The sequence below is a fragment of the Dromaius novaehollandiae genome, chromosome 21, assembly GCF_036370855.1.
Source record: "Dromaius novaehollandiae isolate bDroNov1 chromosome 21, bDroNov1.hap1, whole genome shotgun sequence".
Taxonomy (NCBI): Eukaryota; Metazoa; Chordata; class Aves; order Casuariiformes; family Dromaiidae; genus Dromaius; species Dromaius novaehollandiae.
In genome coordinates, this window is record NC_088118.1 from 4768906 (window position 1) to 4786990 (window position 18085).

Consider the following 18085-nt stretch of genomic DNA (forward strand, 5'->3'; position numbering starts at 1 on the left):
TATGTCTTTAAGATATCAGCCATTAGAATGTGAAATGTTATTACAGAAGCTGTGTTATTTGTTTAAATGGGGGCAATACCTGAAAAACACTAGCAAAATTAGTGGCCTGTTATTTGAGTGTCGCAAATAAGCAACCAAGAGATAAGCCTCGTCTGGGAGAGTTTGTGATCTCAAGTAATAGCCAAAAAGGTGAGAGAAAGAAACTATTATATTCTCCACCCCACAGGCTAAACAGAAAACTGAGAGTTGCCTTTTCAAAGATGCTGAGCAATTTCCAGTGCTCTCCCCTGTTTTGTACACTGAAGGTCACAAAGGCAGAAGCAGTGACCCACGTTAGATCTTCAGAGTCTCTGTCTGAAACTTGAAATCAAATTTTCGTATCAATTAGTAGTGGTAATGGGCTGCAAGTGACACCGCCATCTCTCCTCCTGACCTACCAGAGCCAATTTTTTGATACAGGGTAAAAGAAAGGGAACGAGGAGAGGGAAAGCTGATTTTGCTGTGTGTGTGTGGGGGGGGGGGGGGAAAGCATCTCTAAATGTCAGTCTGACATTGCTTTCTCTTTCTCAGGCTGTTCTCCCACGTGGGTGACCCATTCCTTGACGACACCCTGCCTCGGGAGTACGTCCTTTACCTGCGCCCCACCGGACCCTTGGCTCAGAAGTTGTCTGAATTCTGGCAACAGTCAAAACAGATCTGTGGGAAGAACAAGGCTCATAACATTTTCCCACACATCACCCTTTGCCAGTTCTTTATGGTAAACTGGAACTCCTCTTTCTGTTGCTTTTATGCGTGCATTCATGAGCAGCCCTTGCCAGGTTCACACCAGATATGTTACATACGTCATCCAGTCACTGGAGAAGGCTTTGTGCTTGGGAGTTCATGGGGGTTTATTACTAGAACTGCCTGATGCCTGGGCTTGTTGAGAAGGTAACTGGTTTTTAAGCAAGTTGTTTTCAGGAAAGAACAGCAGAAGACCAAATTCTCATAATCTCAAGTGATCATCAGCATGGGAATAAACAGTGTGGGGGAGATGAGGCTAGGAATGTTACCTAGGGGTAGCCAATCCTACTTTTAGGACAAGGGATGGGCAGATGACTTCCAAAGGTACCTATTTCTCCCCTGTGCTTTTTCATACTGCATGATAGGAAAAGTGGACATTTCATGCCCACCCTTCCAAGCCTTCCATTTCTCTACTGAGTACACTACAGCTAAGTACAGGTGTAAGGAACAACTTCTCCACCTGAGAAACGCCTGTCCCGCTTCTTTTGGCAGTGTGAAGACAGCAAGGTCGATGCTCTCACTGAAGCTCTGCAGGCCACTGTGATACGATGGAAATGCAAATTCCCTGCCCCTCTGCCTTTGGAGCTCTACACATCCTCAAACTTCATTGGGCTTTTTGTCAAGGAAGAAAGCGCTGAGGTGCTCAAGAAGTTTGCTGCAGACTTTGCAGCAGAGGCTGCTTCTAAAGCAGGTGAGTGGCTATGCAGGCAACCACTAAATGTTCACAGCTTGGTCAAGGCTTCTCTATCATACCCTTGCAAAGAGGTGCAAATGGAACAGCCTCAGCAAAGGTTCCAAGAAATGCTCCTCACCAAGAAAGAACCACACCAGAAGTGGCTCTCCTAACCACCTGATTCTAAGAAAGAAGGAGGGAGAACAGAAAACGAACAATTTTCATTCTAGAAGAAATATTCCCAAGTCAGGCTGAAGCACATTGGTCATGAAGCACATTGGTCATGAAGCACACAGTAAACATCTGTGTCATAATGCTCCTTTTACTCATGTTAAATTTGTCTCTGCCACATCAAAAAAATAATTACTCTTCTTACAATCACCTGCATTCTCCATGCATTGAGATTTTATCCGTGCCAAGAAAGTGACTTATAAAAAAGCCCTTTTAAATGACCAGTCACACAACAAATAGCAGTATTTGTCCAGCTGTCTAATTTAATTTGAGATACCAGGGACTGCAACACTACATTTCATTAAACTCCACACTTCTCTCTCAGTAGACTATTCAAAGGTTGTCTTTCTTATCTACGGTAGGCCTGACATTTCACCATGACTATGCAAGTGGATAGTACCAGATCAATGCAAGTACCCACAGGAATTTGAATGTTAGGGCTGCCCATAGAAAAGCAATACTATCTGCAGGCTAGAGAAAAGGTTAAGAGTAGGGACTTTCGGGGTTGTTTGTACCTGAGAAAGGAGGTAAGTAATGGTAAGCCAAACTCAGCAAGGCCAATGGTACTACTCAGACGCTTGCAATAAGTGAGATGCTGTGGCACCTTCCTCAGTCTGCGGCCTCGTTAGGGTATACATTATCCTCTTTGCACACACTGTTCAATACTGGATGAGGGAGGAATCAATTTCATGCTTGAAGAAATCCCTTTTATTATTTAGCCCTGGCCACTGTCAGATAAGTTATCAGCTTAGATACTGTTCTGCTCTGCAACAGATTTGACTTTGCTGTTAGTTACCTGAGCAGCGTTTTCAGAAACAAAAGCTTTGATGACATCAGGAAAAAAAGCTCATGAAGCTTATAAGTGATTCTTTTAAAAAGCAGCCTGAAGGCTAAGAACACCAGAGAGGAACACCCCAGTGAGTGCTTTGGTTTTCTGTGCTTCTTCAGTTCAAAGATCACCTCACACTTACTCTCAAGCACTATCTCCTGAAAGGGAAGTTGACATTTGGTGGTTCCTTAACCTTTCATATAGACGCTCCGTCTATGAGGCTTAGCATTTCCTGCTCAAGTCACTACCTCAAGCCACTCTGTCACAAAACTTTCCTCTGCAATATAAAGGCTGAATTTGGTTTTTCACTGAGTTTCTGAGATGTAAACAGGGTTCTGTGAGGAGACCCAGTGTCCTGACAACAGAGACAGGAACCTTCTTGAATAGCTCTCAATCTCCTTCAAGTTTCTCGGTACCAAGGGAACTGGCTCCTTTATCTGATCCCCTACCATTTCTTGTGCACGGAACGCCTCATAAACAGGGAAGGGGAAGATAACCAAAACACGCTGTGCTCTGACAGTCTCTGCTGCTGAACTGGCTCTCAGGGTGTCCTCTGATTGTGTCCACACTTGGAAGTCAGAACAGAGCACTGGAGCACTGTAATAGCTCCTTGACTAATCCTCCCGCCCTCAGTTGCTGTTGCACGCAGCCTGGACTAGTCACAGCACATCAAATCTAGCCCTTGATTTTCACAGGCTTATCCTGGAGTTAAAGTGCATCAAGACAGGGCAGTCCCAGAAGTGTTTCCGTGCTAGACAGGCACCCCTTAACACCATGTAGAACAGCTACAAGTCTCTGCCCTGGGTTCAGAACAAGTGACACGGATGTGTCATAGGTTCGCTATGCCTCTGTAACACACTGTGTTTAGCTAGTGACCTAGAAGTTTTCTTCCCTTCAGAAACAGAGGAAATGGCTGTTATCTTTACAAGTGCACGTTCTGGAAGGCAGCAACAAGCACAGAGATATTAGCTCGGTCCAAGAAGCGCTGCAGCCATGTGAGAACAGCACAGGTTTTCCCCTGAATAGTGCTGATGTACCCTCCATACCGACACAGTTAGAGAGGACAGTTCTCACCCCAAAACGCTGATCAGAAGAAAAAGCATCAATAGCTTCCAGCAAACTTCTCCCCCTGAGACTGTTCTAACTAGGACCAAATTGGTTGGTTCTTAGGGGAGAAACGGACTGCTGCATTGCAGTCCACAGAGTGGTCAGGTTATCACATAAAAGTGGCTGGGGCTCTTTCAGAAATCCAGAGTATATTTTTTCTTGCTGATCAAAAACAAGATGAATGACTTTGAAAAGCTATCCCACAGCTGGCAGTTAGAGCCAAGTCTCTGAATAGCTGCAATTTTGACTGAATAGTCAGTCAAATTTAATTGCAATTTTTGGTTGAATAAGCAAGAATAAATTACACACAAACAATGAATCCCATGATTTCTATGTCTACTGGAACAGTTCCAACATTTCACATACTTTCACTTTTCCGCTTTCTTAAATCTTTCCCTAATATAGGTTCTCTCTGTGCAGGATCAGTTCAAATCACTATCTTATCAATTGCAATTTAAACAATTTTGTAGTACCTCATACTTGGTGGGTGAACCAGTAATGCAGCTAATGTCCAAGGAGAAATTGTGGTCAACTTGCCTGACCCTGTAAATTCCATGGATTTGTAATAGCCACTACAGGAGAATGAATAGAGAAGGGAGAAGAAAAAATATCCATTTTTACTTGCTTATTTTGGAGAGATCCTCAGCTCCTAATGAAAGGGGAAGGCTATTACATACCTGGAAAAGTGCTTAGCAGAAGACCCTGGGGGTTCAAAATTACAGTAATTTTTATCTCACCATGTAGAAACCCCTTGTTTGCTGAATTTAAACAAGTTTTGGCAGTTTGGCAAGGATGTCCTGACTACCACCTTGGTGTGACTAAAAGCTGAATCAGACCACAAATCTCTAGCAATTTGATCCAAGCTATGCCATACATGAGGAACTCAAGTTTGACTTCCCCAAAGTCTTCTTAGAAACTGGCCTATGTTTTGTTCTACTTAAGCTATCTGAAAAGTTCTAACTGCTCCTGGTCAGAGGTGATAGGCACTTTTACGCCTTCAAAATGAAGGGGAGAGACTGCTGCTAATCTTGACAGTCAGTTGTTGTTAACTGACATCTTTCTTATTACAGATGTTCATGTAGAGCCCCATAAGAAGCAGCTCCACGTGACGCTAGCGTATCACTTCCAAGCCAGCCACCTGCCCACGCTGGAGAAGTTAGCACAGAACATTGATGTCAAGCTAGGCTGTGACTGGGTTGCTGCGATATTCTCCCGCGATATACGCTTCGTTAATCACGAGGTAATTTCTGGAATTTGTTTCAGCCCCCCCCCCCCAAAAAAAAAAGGAGGATCTAGCAGAATTGCTGACTGTTTTAGTTGCCTCCGCGGCTCAACAGTGCTTACAAGCTGCAAGTTGAATCAGAGTTTCCCCGTGCCGAATGCTGTACAGACACACAGTGCAGGCTACGCATACATTAAGGAATTTGCCTCAGGTCTCGCAAGTAGACTCAAAACATGCATCTCCCACATCCCACCGGTCGTTTTAACCAACAGATTGTCTTCCCTTTTTGTGCTTTTTACTCACACTGTCTAGACTTGCCATGTCATCAATCTCGCTTCTTGCGGGAACAGGTTTTTTTCACTGTTGGATTAATTAATTCTACCACTGACTCTCCTGTTAGCTCAATATAAGTTGGTCTGACCTCTCAAGAATCAGGCTAGTACCTTAAGCTAAATGTTGGCCATCTCTCTGTACAGACCTGACATTATTATTACTCGTAGCTTTCAGTCTCATCATTTAAGAAAAGTTTACCCTTATGGCATATATACCTCAACTACTCATGGAGTCTATGGCTGCAGTATATAATTGTCTGACTGTATTATTCTTAATATTGTTATTGTCCAACACAATATATAGAAAGAAAATATTTCCATTTTACAGACTGAAAGCTCGGAGACAGAAAAACTACCGATGAGATTCACCTCACCTCTCTGTAAATATCCTCAGGTTAGACATCTGAGTCTGAGTCAGTCACCTGAGGCTCCTTTTGAAGTCAGTAGAGAGAAACAGGCACCGCCAGAAAGTGAGTCATCTGACCCATCTAAGATCTCTATCGCAGGATGAAATGAATCAATTTCTGGAGGAGGGAACCTCCAGAAGGGGCCTGGTCTGGCTCAGATGGCTAACTAGACTCCTAAGATTGGGGTGATTAATCCCACCAAAATGCCTCATTCAAAATCAGATGCACAGAGTTAGTGGCAGAGTGAGAAAAAGTGATTTTGGTCCAGCATACAATATGCCAAGGAGTAAACTGACAGCCAGAACTTCTAGAGAGCTGAAATGTCTCACACGCAGCATTCAAGCCCAGCCCAGGCCATACCTCTCATGTGTGACAGCCTCCATTCCCCTCTACAGTCATCTTGCCCTCCAGATGCTGCAAGCAGTCAACAATCTCACGAACTGCAAAGGGAGTAGCTGATGAAAATCAGCTCACATCTTTGCATATCTAACTTTAGACAGCCATGTGTGAAAGCCTTAGCCTCGCAATACTAGGTGACAGAGACTAGTTTCCACCCTCCTTTGAAGATATCACGAACAGTCTAGTAGAATTAGTGAGTAAATGGGCTGACACCATCAGATCAGAGCTGCTCAGAAGATCATGGTTTTTCTTTGCATGATGCCACTGCAGAAGTTAGACCTGCCCAGGGACAAGAACATGTTTGTTCTCCTTTTAAATAGGGGACTGCTGTAAAAATTTCCAAAGAACATTTTCATAGACTTTTAACACCTGAGGGTTCCTCATGCTTCAGTGAAGAGAAGATTACAGAATTATATTCACCGATCTTTCCCCCACCTTCTAACCTAATCCTGTTTATTTTAGGAAATATGAAGAAAACAAGGTGGTCACATCCCGGTATTGCTCATCACCTGTGTTTTTTAATGTGTTCTCATGAACAGTTTTGAGAGCGAGCTATCACAGATTCAAAACTGTTATCCCATGACAGTGTCCCTGCCTTGACTTCAAAAGCAGTAGCAACACAGACAGCCACTCTTATTTCAAGCACAAGCGGGTACATCAGCAATGGTCACTGACCACCAGAAGTGGGTAAATTCCATGACTCCTGAATGATATGGTTACGTTTTTAATAGGACACTTAAATTTAGGCACACGCTGAAGTTTTTGCGCAGCCTAAATAATCATCCCCTCCTTTCCATCCTGGTTATCAAAGTCATGACTGGAATCAAAGAAGGAAGAGAAAGTAAGTATCAAGCAAACTTTCCAACAGCAAGGAGTGGAAAGTGGCAGGAATTCTCTAGAGTTAAAGCCTTCCTGGATAGTGCACAGAGTGATGCATTATAAGGAGAGCTGTTTACACCTTGGAAAGGTTAAAGGTCTGCTATGGAAGTTTTCCTGCCCCACTCTGCTAAAGGTTCCCTTTCATTAACAACACTTTCTTTCATTTGTGCTTCTTTTTCTCCACCAGACTCTGCAAGTGATCTATCCTTACACTCCCCAGAATGACGATGAACTCGAGCTGGTCCCAGGGGATTTTATTTTCATGTCCCCAGTGGAACAAACCAGTACAAGTGAGGGCTGGATTTATGGCATTTCCCTTGCAACTGGCTGTTCTGGGCTACTGCCTGAAAATTACATCACGAAGGCGGATGAATGTGGGACCTGGGTGTTTCATGGGTAGGTAAAGCTGCTCAGTCCAATTTCTGTCACTGTAAAAAGGGGACTCAGCAGCTGGGATTTTGCCTGGGCAGTGGGGTAAATGAAGAGTCTCTCAGGGCTGCTGAGGAGGTCACTTGCAGGAAACGTACTGGCACACAAAGCCCCATCTCATAAGCAAAGGAAGAGCAGATGCTATGCCTGTGCATGGGTTAGAGGACAATGTGATTTATTTAGCTAAGATGTTACAGCAAGTATTATTCATATGATCGTTGCTGCTGGTTAATGGAGCTGGAACAGATGGCTGCTGTAGAGCCACTGCTGTGTAGGCACCTCTGTGATGGGACTGGGATCAGGAAAGTTTTGAGCATTACTTTGGGTAGTGAGATTTTTGTGTATAATTCCCTGGGGAAAAGGAATTGGGGTTCAGCAAGATTCCTAAGATACTTAGCAAGATTTTCAAAAGTGCTTATTTGTCTGTCTGCTGTTGGCTTCAAAGAGGATCCAGGCCTCAAGTTTTGCAGAAGCTTATGCCTTATGTCTCTCGATTTTCACGGGCATTATTTAAACACCAGTTACAACCTAGTTCTTGGGGGGCAGAGGAGCACTTTGTTTGTGACTTTTCAGCCTTAACACGTGTGACGTGGTGAGTGACAGATGGAGAGCATACACAGGGGAATCTTAGCTTGCAGGCTGGCTTCCAGATGTGACTGCCAGAGACCACTGCCCTTCTGCACCCAGCCCTGACTTAGCTCTGAATCCTCCATAACCCAGAAGTCCTTCAGGCAGGGACAAGCATAGCAACAGATCACTTATTTACCACCCATATCTCTTGTCACAATCACCTACTCTTTTTTTCACCGGCCCTCTGAGAAACGACCACTAATAAAGGGCTTTCACATGCTAGTCAAACAGAACAAACCTATCTATCCTAAGTGTGTCACCATCACACCTCAATTCATCTTCCCTTATAAGAAAAGAAAAGACCTCCAGTTTCCAGGGCTTAAAGAAATTAAAAGACACATGAGCAAAGTTAATCAGAGAGTTTGTATAAAGGCAGGACTTAATTCAGACCCACCTGTCTACAATCAAGGGCCCAAGCAGCAGGACTGTCCTTTCTTCCCCTAAAACTTGCCAGCCAAATGCACTCAGGCCCACATATACTGCAGCAGTCTGCTCCACTGGATTTAAAAAAAACAACACAACACAACACAACACAACACAACACAACACAACACAACACAACACAACACAACACAACACAACACAACACAACACAACACAACACAACACAACACAACAACAGTGCCTGGAAAGGTTTTGAGGCCTAAGCACTAGCATGTGAAAGCATTATTACTACTGCAGCAACTAAAAGCAAAGCCAAGCATTTTGTAACTCCAGCACCTCTTTGTCTCCAGGCAAGCAAAGAAAGGAAATGGCCCTTCCCTGATTACCACCAAAGGGTATAAATCACGAACCAGAGCATGCAATATGGAACATGCATCAGAAACATTATTACATATCCGGAAACAGCCTCACTTTACACAACAGCTTCCCACAGGGCACATCAGGTTACAGAATGTCATTTGGTCACAACAATATAGCAAGCTAAGGACAACCTATGCCCCACTGCAGTCTAGACCGAGGTATTCATGGTAAGATTCCCATGGTAAGCGAAGAATGGAGAACCGGTACCTTCATTTCACAGATGTGAAGATAAGCATAGTAGTACTCACTGTGATTGCCAGAGAACTGCCACAACGGAGGAGATGGCAACCCAGTTCGCAGAGCTGGGATCGAGGCTTCTGTCAGCCAGCGATGGTCAGATTCTCGAGGCTGGTTTGTTCTGTCTCTGTATACCTAAGCGCATCCTATTTCATCCCTGCAGCAGAAAAAAGTAGTAACAGCCATGGATCTTTTTCTCCTAGTTACAACAGACCATGTTTCAATGAAAGCTGGCATTCTCTAAATGAACATCACAGATTACTCAGATCATCACTGAAATACAGCTCACTTTGGGCTGCAGCACCCTGGCTATCCCACACAAGAGTTATTCTGGGATATTTGATCAAACCTTTAATCCTGCAGAGCAAGACTGTTAATATCTGCACATAAACTGGCTTTTGAACATCTCCCTGTGGCATTACTCAAGTGGGACAGAAGCTGGATTCTGGCCTCTGCAGGGCATGGATTTTTATGGCTAATACGCCAGTAATGCCTCGAGAGCTCTGCCTCACACACAGACCTTCCTGGCTAACATTGTACAAACACAAAACAAGAAGGTCGCTGCCCTATAGTAAGTTCTGTACCTCAACTGCAGACCAACAGGTTGTCGTCATGAAGAAAGACAACTTGACAAAATACTTAATAAGAAAGAACAGGCTTTGCTTTCAGAGGCAGAGTTACTGCCTGCAAAACCAGGCTGTGTCTTGAGAGACTCCAGGTTTGAATCCTTTCCCTGTCTTCTAAAAATAGGAATGGAATCACTTCTAATCCAGTAATTCTGCAAACTCCAAGGATTTTCTGTACACCTAAACTATGTTTTGTTGCTGTCTGTGGCACACCCTTTCATGATTTCTTCTCCTGCCAGGGATCAGACCTGCCAGGGACAGTGAGGAGAAGCATTTCATCTCTGATCAGTGCTACAGGTTGGAAAATAAATTAAAAAATAACTTGCTTCAGCTTTCCACACAACACAACCCAGATTCTCAGCCTAACTCATTTTTTGCTATCCCCATCTAAGGCTGATGTTAAGAAGAATTACATGATATCTAGCAGTACTTTAAGGCCCAGCTTTAGAAATGATGTGGTTATGCAAAAAGGACAGCTGATTTTTGTTTTTCAGAGTTGTGGCAGAAAAGCTTCAGAAAGTGAAAACGAAAGGCACAAATTCATGATGCTCTTTTGAAAAGTCTAGCATTCATTCTTCTCTCGTTTACTTTAAATCTCAGGATTTAGGAATGGAGTTTCAGTACAACTAATGCAGCAGGTAACTGCTGTCAAGGCCCTGAGTGCACCTGCTCTCCTGGAGGGCTGGCTGCTGGCGCTCAGGGCCAAACTAGAGATTAGCAGCTGAAGGCTGCCTCCTTTCCTCCGGCAAGGGAGGAGAGAAGCTGTGAGATAGCACAGTGGGGAGGCCTCAGCCAAGGCCAAACCCACTGTCTGTGGGAGCTGTTTTAAAGCTGACGACCGAGCACTTGGCCCAGTGTGAGCAACAGGTCCAGCTGCATCGCAGCTGTGCCCGAGCCTGGCCCCAGCCTCTGTATGAGCAAGGGCAGAGCAGTCCCTTATCACAGACAATGACAGCCAGAAAAGAGCCCAACAGAAAAGAACTGGCCTCCCTTCTTCTGCTCAACCAAAGTAACTAACGTGTGCACTGGAGTTTGAGAGTCAACAGCATCTAACTGCTGCTCTGTAGCTAGTTCCAAGTCCCACCAAGGAAAAATAACCTTTCTGAAACACGACTCCTTCTGAGAGAAATCGGCTTTGTTTGTATCGATGTCACTAAATTTGTGCTGAGCCTAGGAGGGGACCTGACCATAGGTATGTTAATAAAAAAAAAAAAATGCTTTTCCTCATATATAATATCAAGGTAGAAATCCTCTTCTGGTCACAGGAGTAAGCTACTTGGAATGAACCTGAACTACAGATCCATTAAAAAAAACCACCTTAAAACCTCCCCAGAGAACCGCTCGAAGGGTATTCTTCTGTTGCCTTTTGTGCCTGTGAATTAGTGGGCTACTGAGTCAAAAGAAGAAATTCTCCATCCTGAGCACATTGAGCCCAGCAAGGAAGTGGGAAGCCCGGCTAAGGTAGAAGAATGTAGTTTCCCCACAAGAGCCACAAAAAACAAACATTCAATACCATGGGTCCCTCAGATATGCATTTAAAGGCATATGGCAAAAGAAAGTGTTCTATCTTTGTATCTGTGGACCCAGTATCACCTGAAATCTAAAATCGGGGGGGGGGGGGGGGGGGGGCTCCCTGACTGCTTTTCTATTATCAGCAAAGCCAGAAATGCTCTCCTCCTCTGCCCCAAAATGGATAGAAGCTGCGCTGCAGATACTACACAGCAGTCTATTTCAGCCCCTTTTAAGAGGCCAAAGCCATTTCTTGCCCCTTTAATAAGCCTGAGCAATCAGACTTGGCAGAGGAAGCAAGGGGAAGAGAAGCAATCCTAATTTTTCAAGGTGTATTTGGGCCTCAGTAGGTTTTTCCACTCTTTTTTCCTCTCACTTTGCAAGAATGGCTGGTTCATTTTCCCCAGGGATCCTTCTCCTCTAAATAATGATGAGTGACAAGGCAGAAGAATCTTTTCCTACACAGAGCTGGGCACCAGCCCTGCTGTGCCATGATGGAGATGCTTTCTCCATCCTCTGATCCAGCATCTACGTTCTTCAAGGGCCCTGCCTGACTGGGAGGACAAGGGCACACATCCCCTCCAGGGGCACAGCAATATTACCGAGAGTGCAAGGAAGGCAAGGCGTGTCCACTGCATCATCCAGAAGACAGTAGATGATTTTGTCTGCACAGGGACCTTCAGTCTCTGTTTGTCAAGCCGAGGAACCACAAGCCTTTGGAAACAGCTTCCAAGCGATGCACTATGCTTAAAAGATGACTAAGCTGAAATAGCTTCAGTGGTTTCTGTTTTCCAGCAGCATAAAGGAGATACCACTGAAGTCAGGCTGATGGTTGTTCTCCAGACACAGCAAGATAATATGCCTTTGCCTCATCATTCCCAACCAACCCTAGCATCTATAAATAGACAGTGCAGTGTCCATGGCCTTTTAATAAGGGTTCAGAGAGAAAGAATGTCTCAAATTGTGCAGCAGCTCCTCAGGGTAAAAGGAAGAGGGGTAAGCAGACAAATCCTCAGCATTCTCTAGGTCAGTGTCCTTAAAAGACTGCCATATGGGGAAAGCAGGAAAAGGCTGAAAAGGAAAGAAGGGTTGGAAGCTGTCACTGCTGTCATTCCCATGGGGTCTTTGTCCAGCCTTTTGGCCCACACAGGCACAGAACACAAGGCAAGAGGCTCAGGCTCAAGATCCACTTTGTACAGTAACAGAAACGGGGCCTAAGACATGCAGATTCTTTTTATGTTGATATATTCAAGTTTTTGTATCAGTGAAGATACATCTGTGTGTGGGCATGATCTAGCTTTGCCCACACTCCAAGCTAACCACTTAATACAGTGATAAGTGTTTGTTCATGCTCCCTGCTCAAGGCTTAATCGCCTGGGCTTGGCACACACTAATCATTCACGCAGCTTTTGGATCAGTTGGCCTTATTCTGCCAGCTAGAAGTGTGTTCGTAGTTAGCGTACTTCTGCCTGCAATATATGGCATGGATGTATTCTGAGGAGGAAGGTTAGACATGATTTCTCACCCCAGCACCTGGTAATATTTCCCTCAGCCTATCCACAAAGCTCTCCTGCCTACATTTAACTCTTCCTCCAGATCTACCACCTCCATTATGCCTTTGAGTCATACTGTACATAAGTCATACTGTACATAAGTCACACAGATTTACCTATCTGCACTTGGACCCCGAATTCCTCAGAAAGAAACAGTCCCTTGGAGCAGGCCCAGCCCTTGTTGGGAACCCACCATGACGACAAAAAATACCTTAGTAACAATCTGTATCCCTAGAGGGTTCCCCAGTGCTCAGCTGTGGATCTCTGCATCAGAGCTCAAAGAGTAAGAGCAGGAGGCTGAAGAGGTTAAATGCTCCCTCAAGGTTGCATCCATGATCATTCCTGCAAGGCTGCTATCGCATGCTGTTGTATGGGGATTGGCAATGCTGTCCCAAGCCTGATGATTCCCACCTCCCATTCCCCTTGCCTGCCAATGCTTCTGTGTATGGTATCTTAACCCAGTACCTCAGTCTTAACCTTACACCCTAATTCTACCAGATAAAGGACCAGCACCAGAGCTAACAGCATGGTAGTCTTTTCTTCTCTAAACTGGTACAAATTATATGATCTCAAAAAAGATCAGTTTGGTAAAAAAAATTTAGATGACCTATTTTTTTTTTCCATTGGCACTGGCACTGGTGTTATTTTAACAGCTATGAGAAGCCACTCAGAGATTTTATCCTAACTAGGTGCTACTCAGGAAACAACTTCAGACATATTTAAGGCACTTAAAGTGCAAGCAAAGACCACTATTTCTGTCAAAGCAAATGACTATACACATTAACTGACACAGTTTTTTTTAATGACTTCGCAAATGTAACCCGTAATATGTGACCCAGTCAGCAGAGGGTCAGTGGAGCTTCTATAATGTCTGTCAGAGTGTACTCCCAAGGGTATTGGTCGAAGTCCTTGAACATCTAGGCATGATAGCTTTATTCAGAGGGAGCATCATTAGATTAGCATTTTGAGAGGGAATATATGATCTACTATATCCCTTTGAATGCATTTAACAGCAAGCAGTGGTGAGAATAAATTCCCACCATAGATGGGAAATGAAAGAGACAGTACTGAAAAAAATGGGGAAATAACAACATCCAGATTGAATATGCCACATCTCTACCAGGTGATACACGCTCTTTTATGCACAGAAACCCCAGAAACTGCCCACAACGATGAGCAGGGCTGTGGTTCAGCTTTCCACCGTATCCTCTAAATTGAGAAGCATTAGAGTTTTCTTTCCTCATGCCACCCAAAAATGAAAGAGGCAGTTCAGTTGATAATCAGTGATTTTGCATGCTGATTCTCGTTACACCGCTGCCTGTATCTTGCAAGTATCAAAAACGATGTTCCAGCTCTATTTAACATTAATAGTGGTCCCTTAAAAGCAATCCAATAGACTGTCAAATTATTAGTTGTATTTCATATTTATACTACAGTAAGCCCAGAGACAGTAACTAGATCAAATGCTGTTGTACCAAGCGCTATTCAAACGTAACAAGTAACTGCTCATGGCATGAAGGTGAGTGAAAACCCTGTAATCACCGGTTCCCAAACTGTAGTCTGCAAGACCACGGTAAGTAATCTGCAGCTGATCCACAGACAATGTCAGTGAGCACCCTGTGGCTATGAGGAAGGTCTTCGTATTTTCCATTACAACATTTGAGATCTGACAGAGCCTAGCAGTCCAAAAGTTTGGGAACTGCTGATCAATGAAATTGTTTCTAAGGAAGCAGAAAGCCCTTTGAGACACCACCTAGGAAGGTGCTTTCTAAACAGCACTATAATGCAAATAGTAATTTAATAACATGAACAACAGTAATTACCCGAAGTTCCCAAAGACTACAGAAGTGTCCTTACTGAAGCCTGAGGACAAATCTAAAACATTCCCAAAGATGACCTCTTTCTGGTTTTGGCAGGTCATACTCAATTCTGAATACTACACTGTCCCCATCTCTTCAAGCCTTCAGTGATGGAGCCCTGGAAAGAAGACAGCAGGAAGACCAAGGACCAGGGGATGCAGGGCCACTCACTATCATCTGCCAGAATGTGCAGGTAGGGACCCCCCCCACGCACAAGTCGCACACAGTTTTAATGGCAAGTTTCCAGTAACTGGCTTTTCCCTGACAACTTATCCTCTGGTCTCATTTCACTGCCTGTGCCAGAAGCTTCAAGTTACAATCCTCTATGAGCTTTTAAACGGTACCATAAAACACAGACAAAGAGGAGATCACTGTCCACAAACAGCTTCTTAGCAGGGGGGCAGCAGGGCCCCATCCTCTTCTCACTCAGGCAGCTTTATACCAGCATAAACTAACCAACTTCAGAGCAAGTTTACAGTACCCATATTTGCACTAGGGTAAGCGGCGAGACATCCGGTCCTGACTCTTGTTAGTAAATTAGACCTCAGAAAAACACTTGCACTTTCATGACGGTCAAACATGTTGCAATTTTTCTTCCAGACCCTGAGAATAACCAGTCAACCAGGGCCTCAGAAACGCTGCCTTTTTGTCTGCAGACACGGGGAGAGAATGGATGTTGTTTTTGGGAAGTACTGGTTGTCACAGTGCTTTGATGCCAAAGGTGAGTCAGCTCCCATGGGTCTTAGTCTCTAGGTTTAGATGAAGAAAAGATAGTGACAACTGCATGGAGCAAAGTTTAGATGGAAGCTGGGGTTTCTTAACACCAAGTGTTGCTTTACTATACTTGAGCATTTAGGAGTGGCAGAGCACCTCGGTGCAGAGCACTGCAGCGGTAGTGCCTCAGAAGCACAGGGCTGGTTGGACAGCTGGGGAATAAATGCTACAAATGTTAATACTGGGGAAAGAACTGCAAGATTAAAGCAACCCCATCAAAGAATATTTTGATTAGTAAATGAAATCATGATTTTAGTAGTCAGTGTCCAATGAAAACTACTAGAACCAGGAAAAGCCTCATTTGCACAGCTGGCTCTCACTTCTAAATGAAAATACCATGTCTACTAGTATGGTTTAGAGTGCCTTTCTGGGCACAAATTGGAGCCTGCAACCCACTAATACCATAAGGAGGCACTGAAGGCTGAATTTGGCATAAGCTCCAATACATACATGCTTGATACCTTCATACAAGTCAAGTTACACATTGTAACACTCAGCTGGCATTTGAGCTGACCTGAAATTTACCTTTTAGTCTTCTTTCTATTCCAAAAATGTCAAATCTTATTGCAATGCAAATCATTGGGAAAAGGCTGATTTTTACAACTACTTTCTTTCCAAGTTAAATTTTAAGAGCGTTGTCATTTTAGCCTCCTGCAAAAGTGTGAAATTATCTGGGGTTTCACTTGTTGTGAGATGGAAATTATTTTCTTTTTGGAAATTAAATTTAATATAACCATAACTTTAAAACATTTGTAACATTCCCTGCTGATTTTGAAGTGATATATCTGCTTAACTTAATTTTGTCAGATTCTTGATACTTTTACGCCACACGGGAAAACTGTTTGACAGTCAGGTCTAGTCAGCACCAAAAAGGTGTGGACATTGCGATGAAAGAGGATGTAAACAGGCATGATGCTATGATGCTGTCTGCCTCTCTGTGATCTAACAATTCCAGCAACTGCTTCTAAACTTTCCCTCACAGGAAGGTATATGCGTAGTAACCTGAACATGCCTCACAGCTTACCTCAAAGAAGTGGTGGTTTCAGGGATTATGAAAAAGATGCACCAATCACTGTGCTTGGCTGTACGCAAGCAAGACTTGTTGGTAAGTTGTCCTCAGCAGACAACAGCTTCCCCAAAAAGCTGCGGTGCCTTCCTCCCACGCACCCAACAAAAGAAAAAGAAAGTGCAAGGCAGAAAAAATGAATCAGGTGCCCTGAAATAAGAGGATTTAGACATTTCAAGAATCTTTGCAAAGTCTCAACTTCACGGGCAAGCCCCTCTTTTACAGAAAACCTTGTCTCATTCTGCCCCTACAGCTGAAGAAAAGGCAAGACACAAAACCTAGGGCATGGTATAAAGTTACAGCCACTAGCAGTACAACTGCTAAACCATTCATTACTGCCCTGTAAATGTGCCACACTAGAAGATGCTGTTATTAAAAGCGTCACCGAAAAATGCAACAGCGAATGAGACAGTCACCTCATGCAAAATATGGTCTTTCTTTGATTTTGAGAAACTTAAATTTTGCTCTGCAGTTTGTAACACCATCAACCTGTCTGCCTTTATGTTTATGTGGCAAAACACAGTTCAGTGTCCTCCTCCTCCCCCCCGCCCCCCGCCATCTTTTTCCTTGTCTCCTGAGCCTGTTGATATGTGTATAGGGAGAAAATTACTGGGTAGTCAAGGAGCAGATCTGGAGCACTGTGATTTGGGGAGCCCAGCCTCTTAAAGATCACGCGTTGCAGAGAGCAGTACTTAGCATTTTCTCAAATTCAAATCCTTTAGAGCACTTAGTGTCGGTCACACTCAAACTAGGGCAGCTAAAATTATACTTGCTTTCTAGACAAAAATAAATCACTGTATGACAAAAGGTTGATCAGACTCCAGGCCACGTGGCATCGGAGGTCACAATACATGTGTAACAGAAGGCTAATCCGGGAGCAATCACAGCACACTTTGCTGGTATCATTAAATAGGTTTGAGTATGCAACTGTATACGTGACCTAGGCACAATCAGCTTGTCAGCATCATTGCAGCATGCCAGCCATCTGCAGGCAACAGCTCCATATTGCAGCCGCACAAACTTGACCTTGACGAATCCCGGAGAAAAAATTTCTCAGACAACTATAGCAAATGAGCAGCTTCAAGGTGGCAGAAGACTGTCATGCACACAGCTCTTTCTAAGGTAGCCTACTTTTCTCAGAGATTTAGAGATCAGTTTGACATGACTACAGTTATCACTAAACATACAAAGTAGAGGTTAACAACTCATTCTTGCTCCCAACCTTTTTGTCCTGCCTCTTCAAATACAACAAAAATCAAGGTCTCCTATAAGTCTCTACAATGCTTAGTAGAATCCGGTTCTCATTTGGTCCCCTTTGGCATTGCAAGAATATTAACAACCCTAATGGCGGAGCTGATTCTTATCTCATTTTCAGTGATCTTGCACCTATGTAATGAAATGGTAATTTAAACTAGCTAAGAATTGAGCCAACTGAATTAAGCTGGCTTTGAATTAAGTTGAGTTATTCTGATTTATGACATATAAATGAAATGAAATTCAAGCTCTACACATTTTCTCAGCATTAAGAGCTGTTTGTTTTTTGGCTAAATCTGAGAGAGGGAAAGAGTAAAACGGAACAGAAGAGAACACAGGGTAGATGATTCTCTTCAGAAAGATGCTGTGCCTCCTTTGCATAGTGGTTAAGCACCTAAACGCACAAAGAGCAATGCGCACAGAAAAATGTATCCCAGTTCCACAGCTGTGTATGCCACAGTATCTAGCACACCACTGAAATA

General features: G+C 43.7%; 1 protein-coding gene across 3 annotated transcripts in view; it reads left to right on the plus strand.

Moving 5' to 3' along the window:
* Window positions 1–18085, plus strand: part of UBASH3B (ubiquitin associated and SH3 domain containing B) — an 80793-nt gene that overhangs the window by 51542 nt on the left and 11166 nt on the right. For all 3 annotated transcript variants that reach the window (XM_064524286.1, XM_064524285.1, XM_064524287.1), the window contains exons 3-9: window positions 571–757; window positions 1276–1474; window positions 4694–4863; window positions 7050–7258; window positions 14567–14702; window positions 15110–15230; window positions 16266–16388. In XM_064524286.1, the coding sequence (XP_064380356.1) occupies window positions 571–757; window positions 1276–1474; window positions 4694–4863; window positions 7050–7258; window positions 14567–14702; window positions 15110–15230; window positions 16266–16388 (1145 nt within the window). The remainder of the gene's footprint in view (window positions 1–570; window positions 758–1275; window positions 1475–4693; window positions 4864–7049; window positions 7259–14566; window positions 14703–15109; window positions 15231–16265; window positions 16389–18085) is intronic.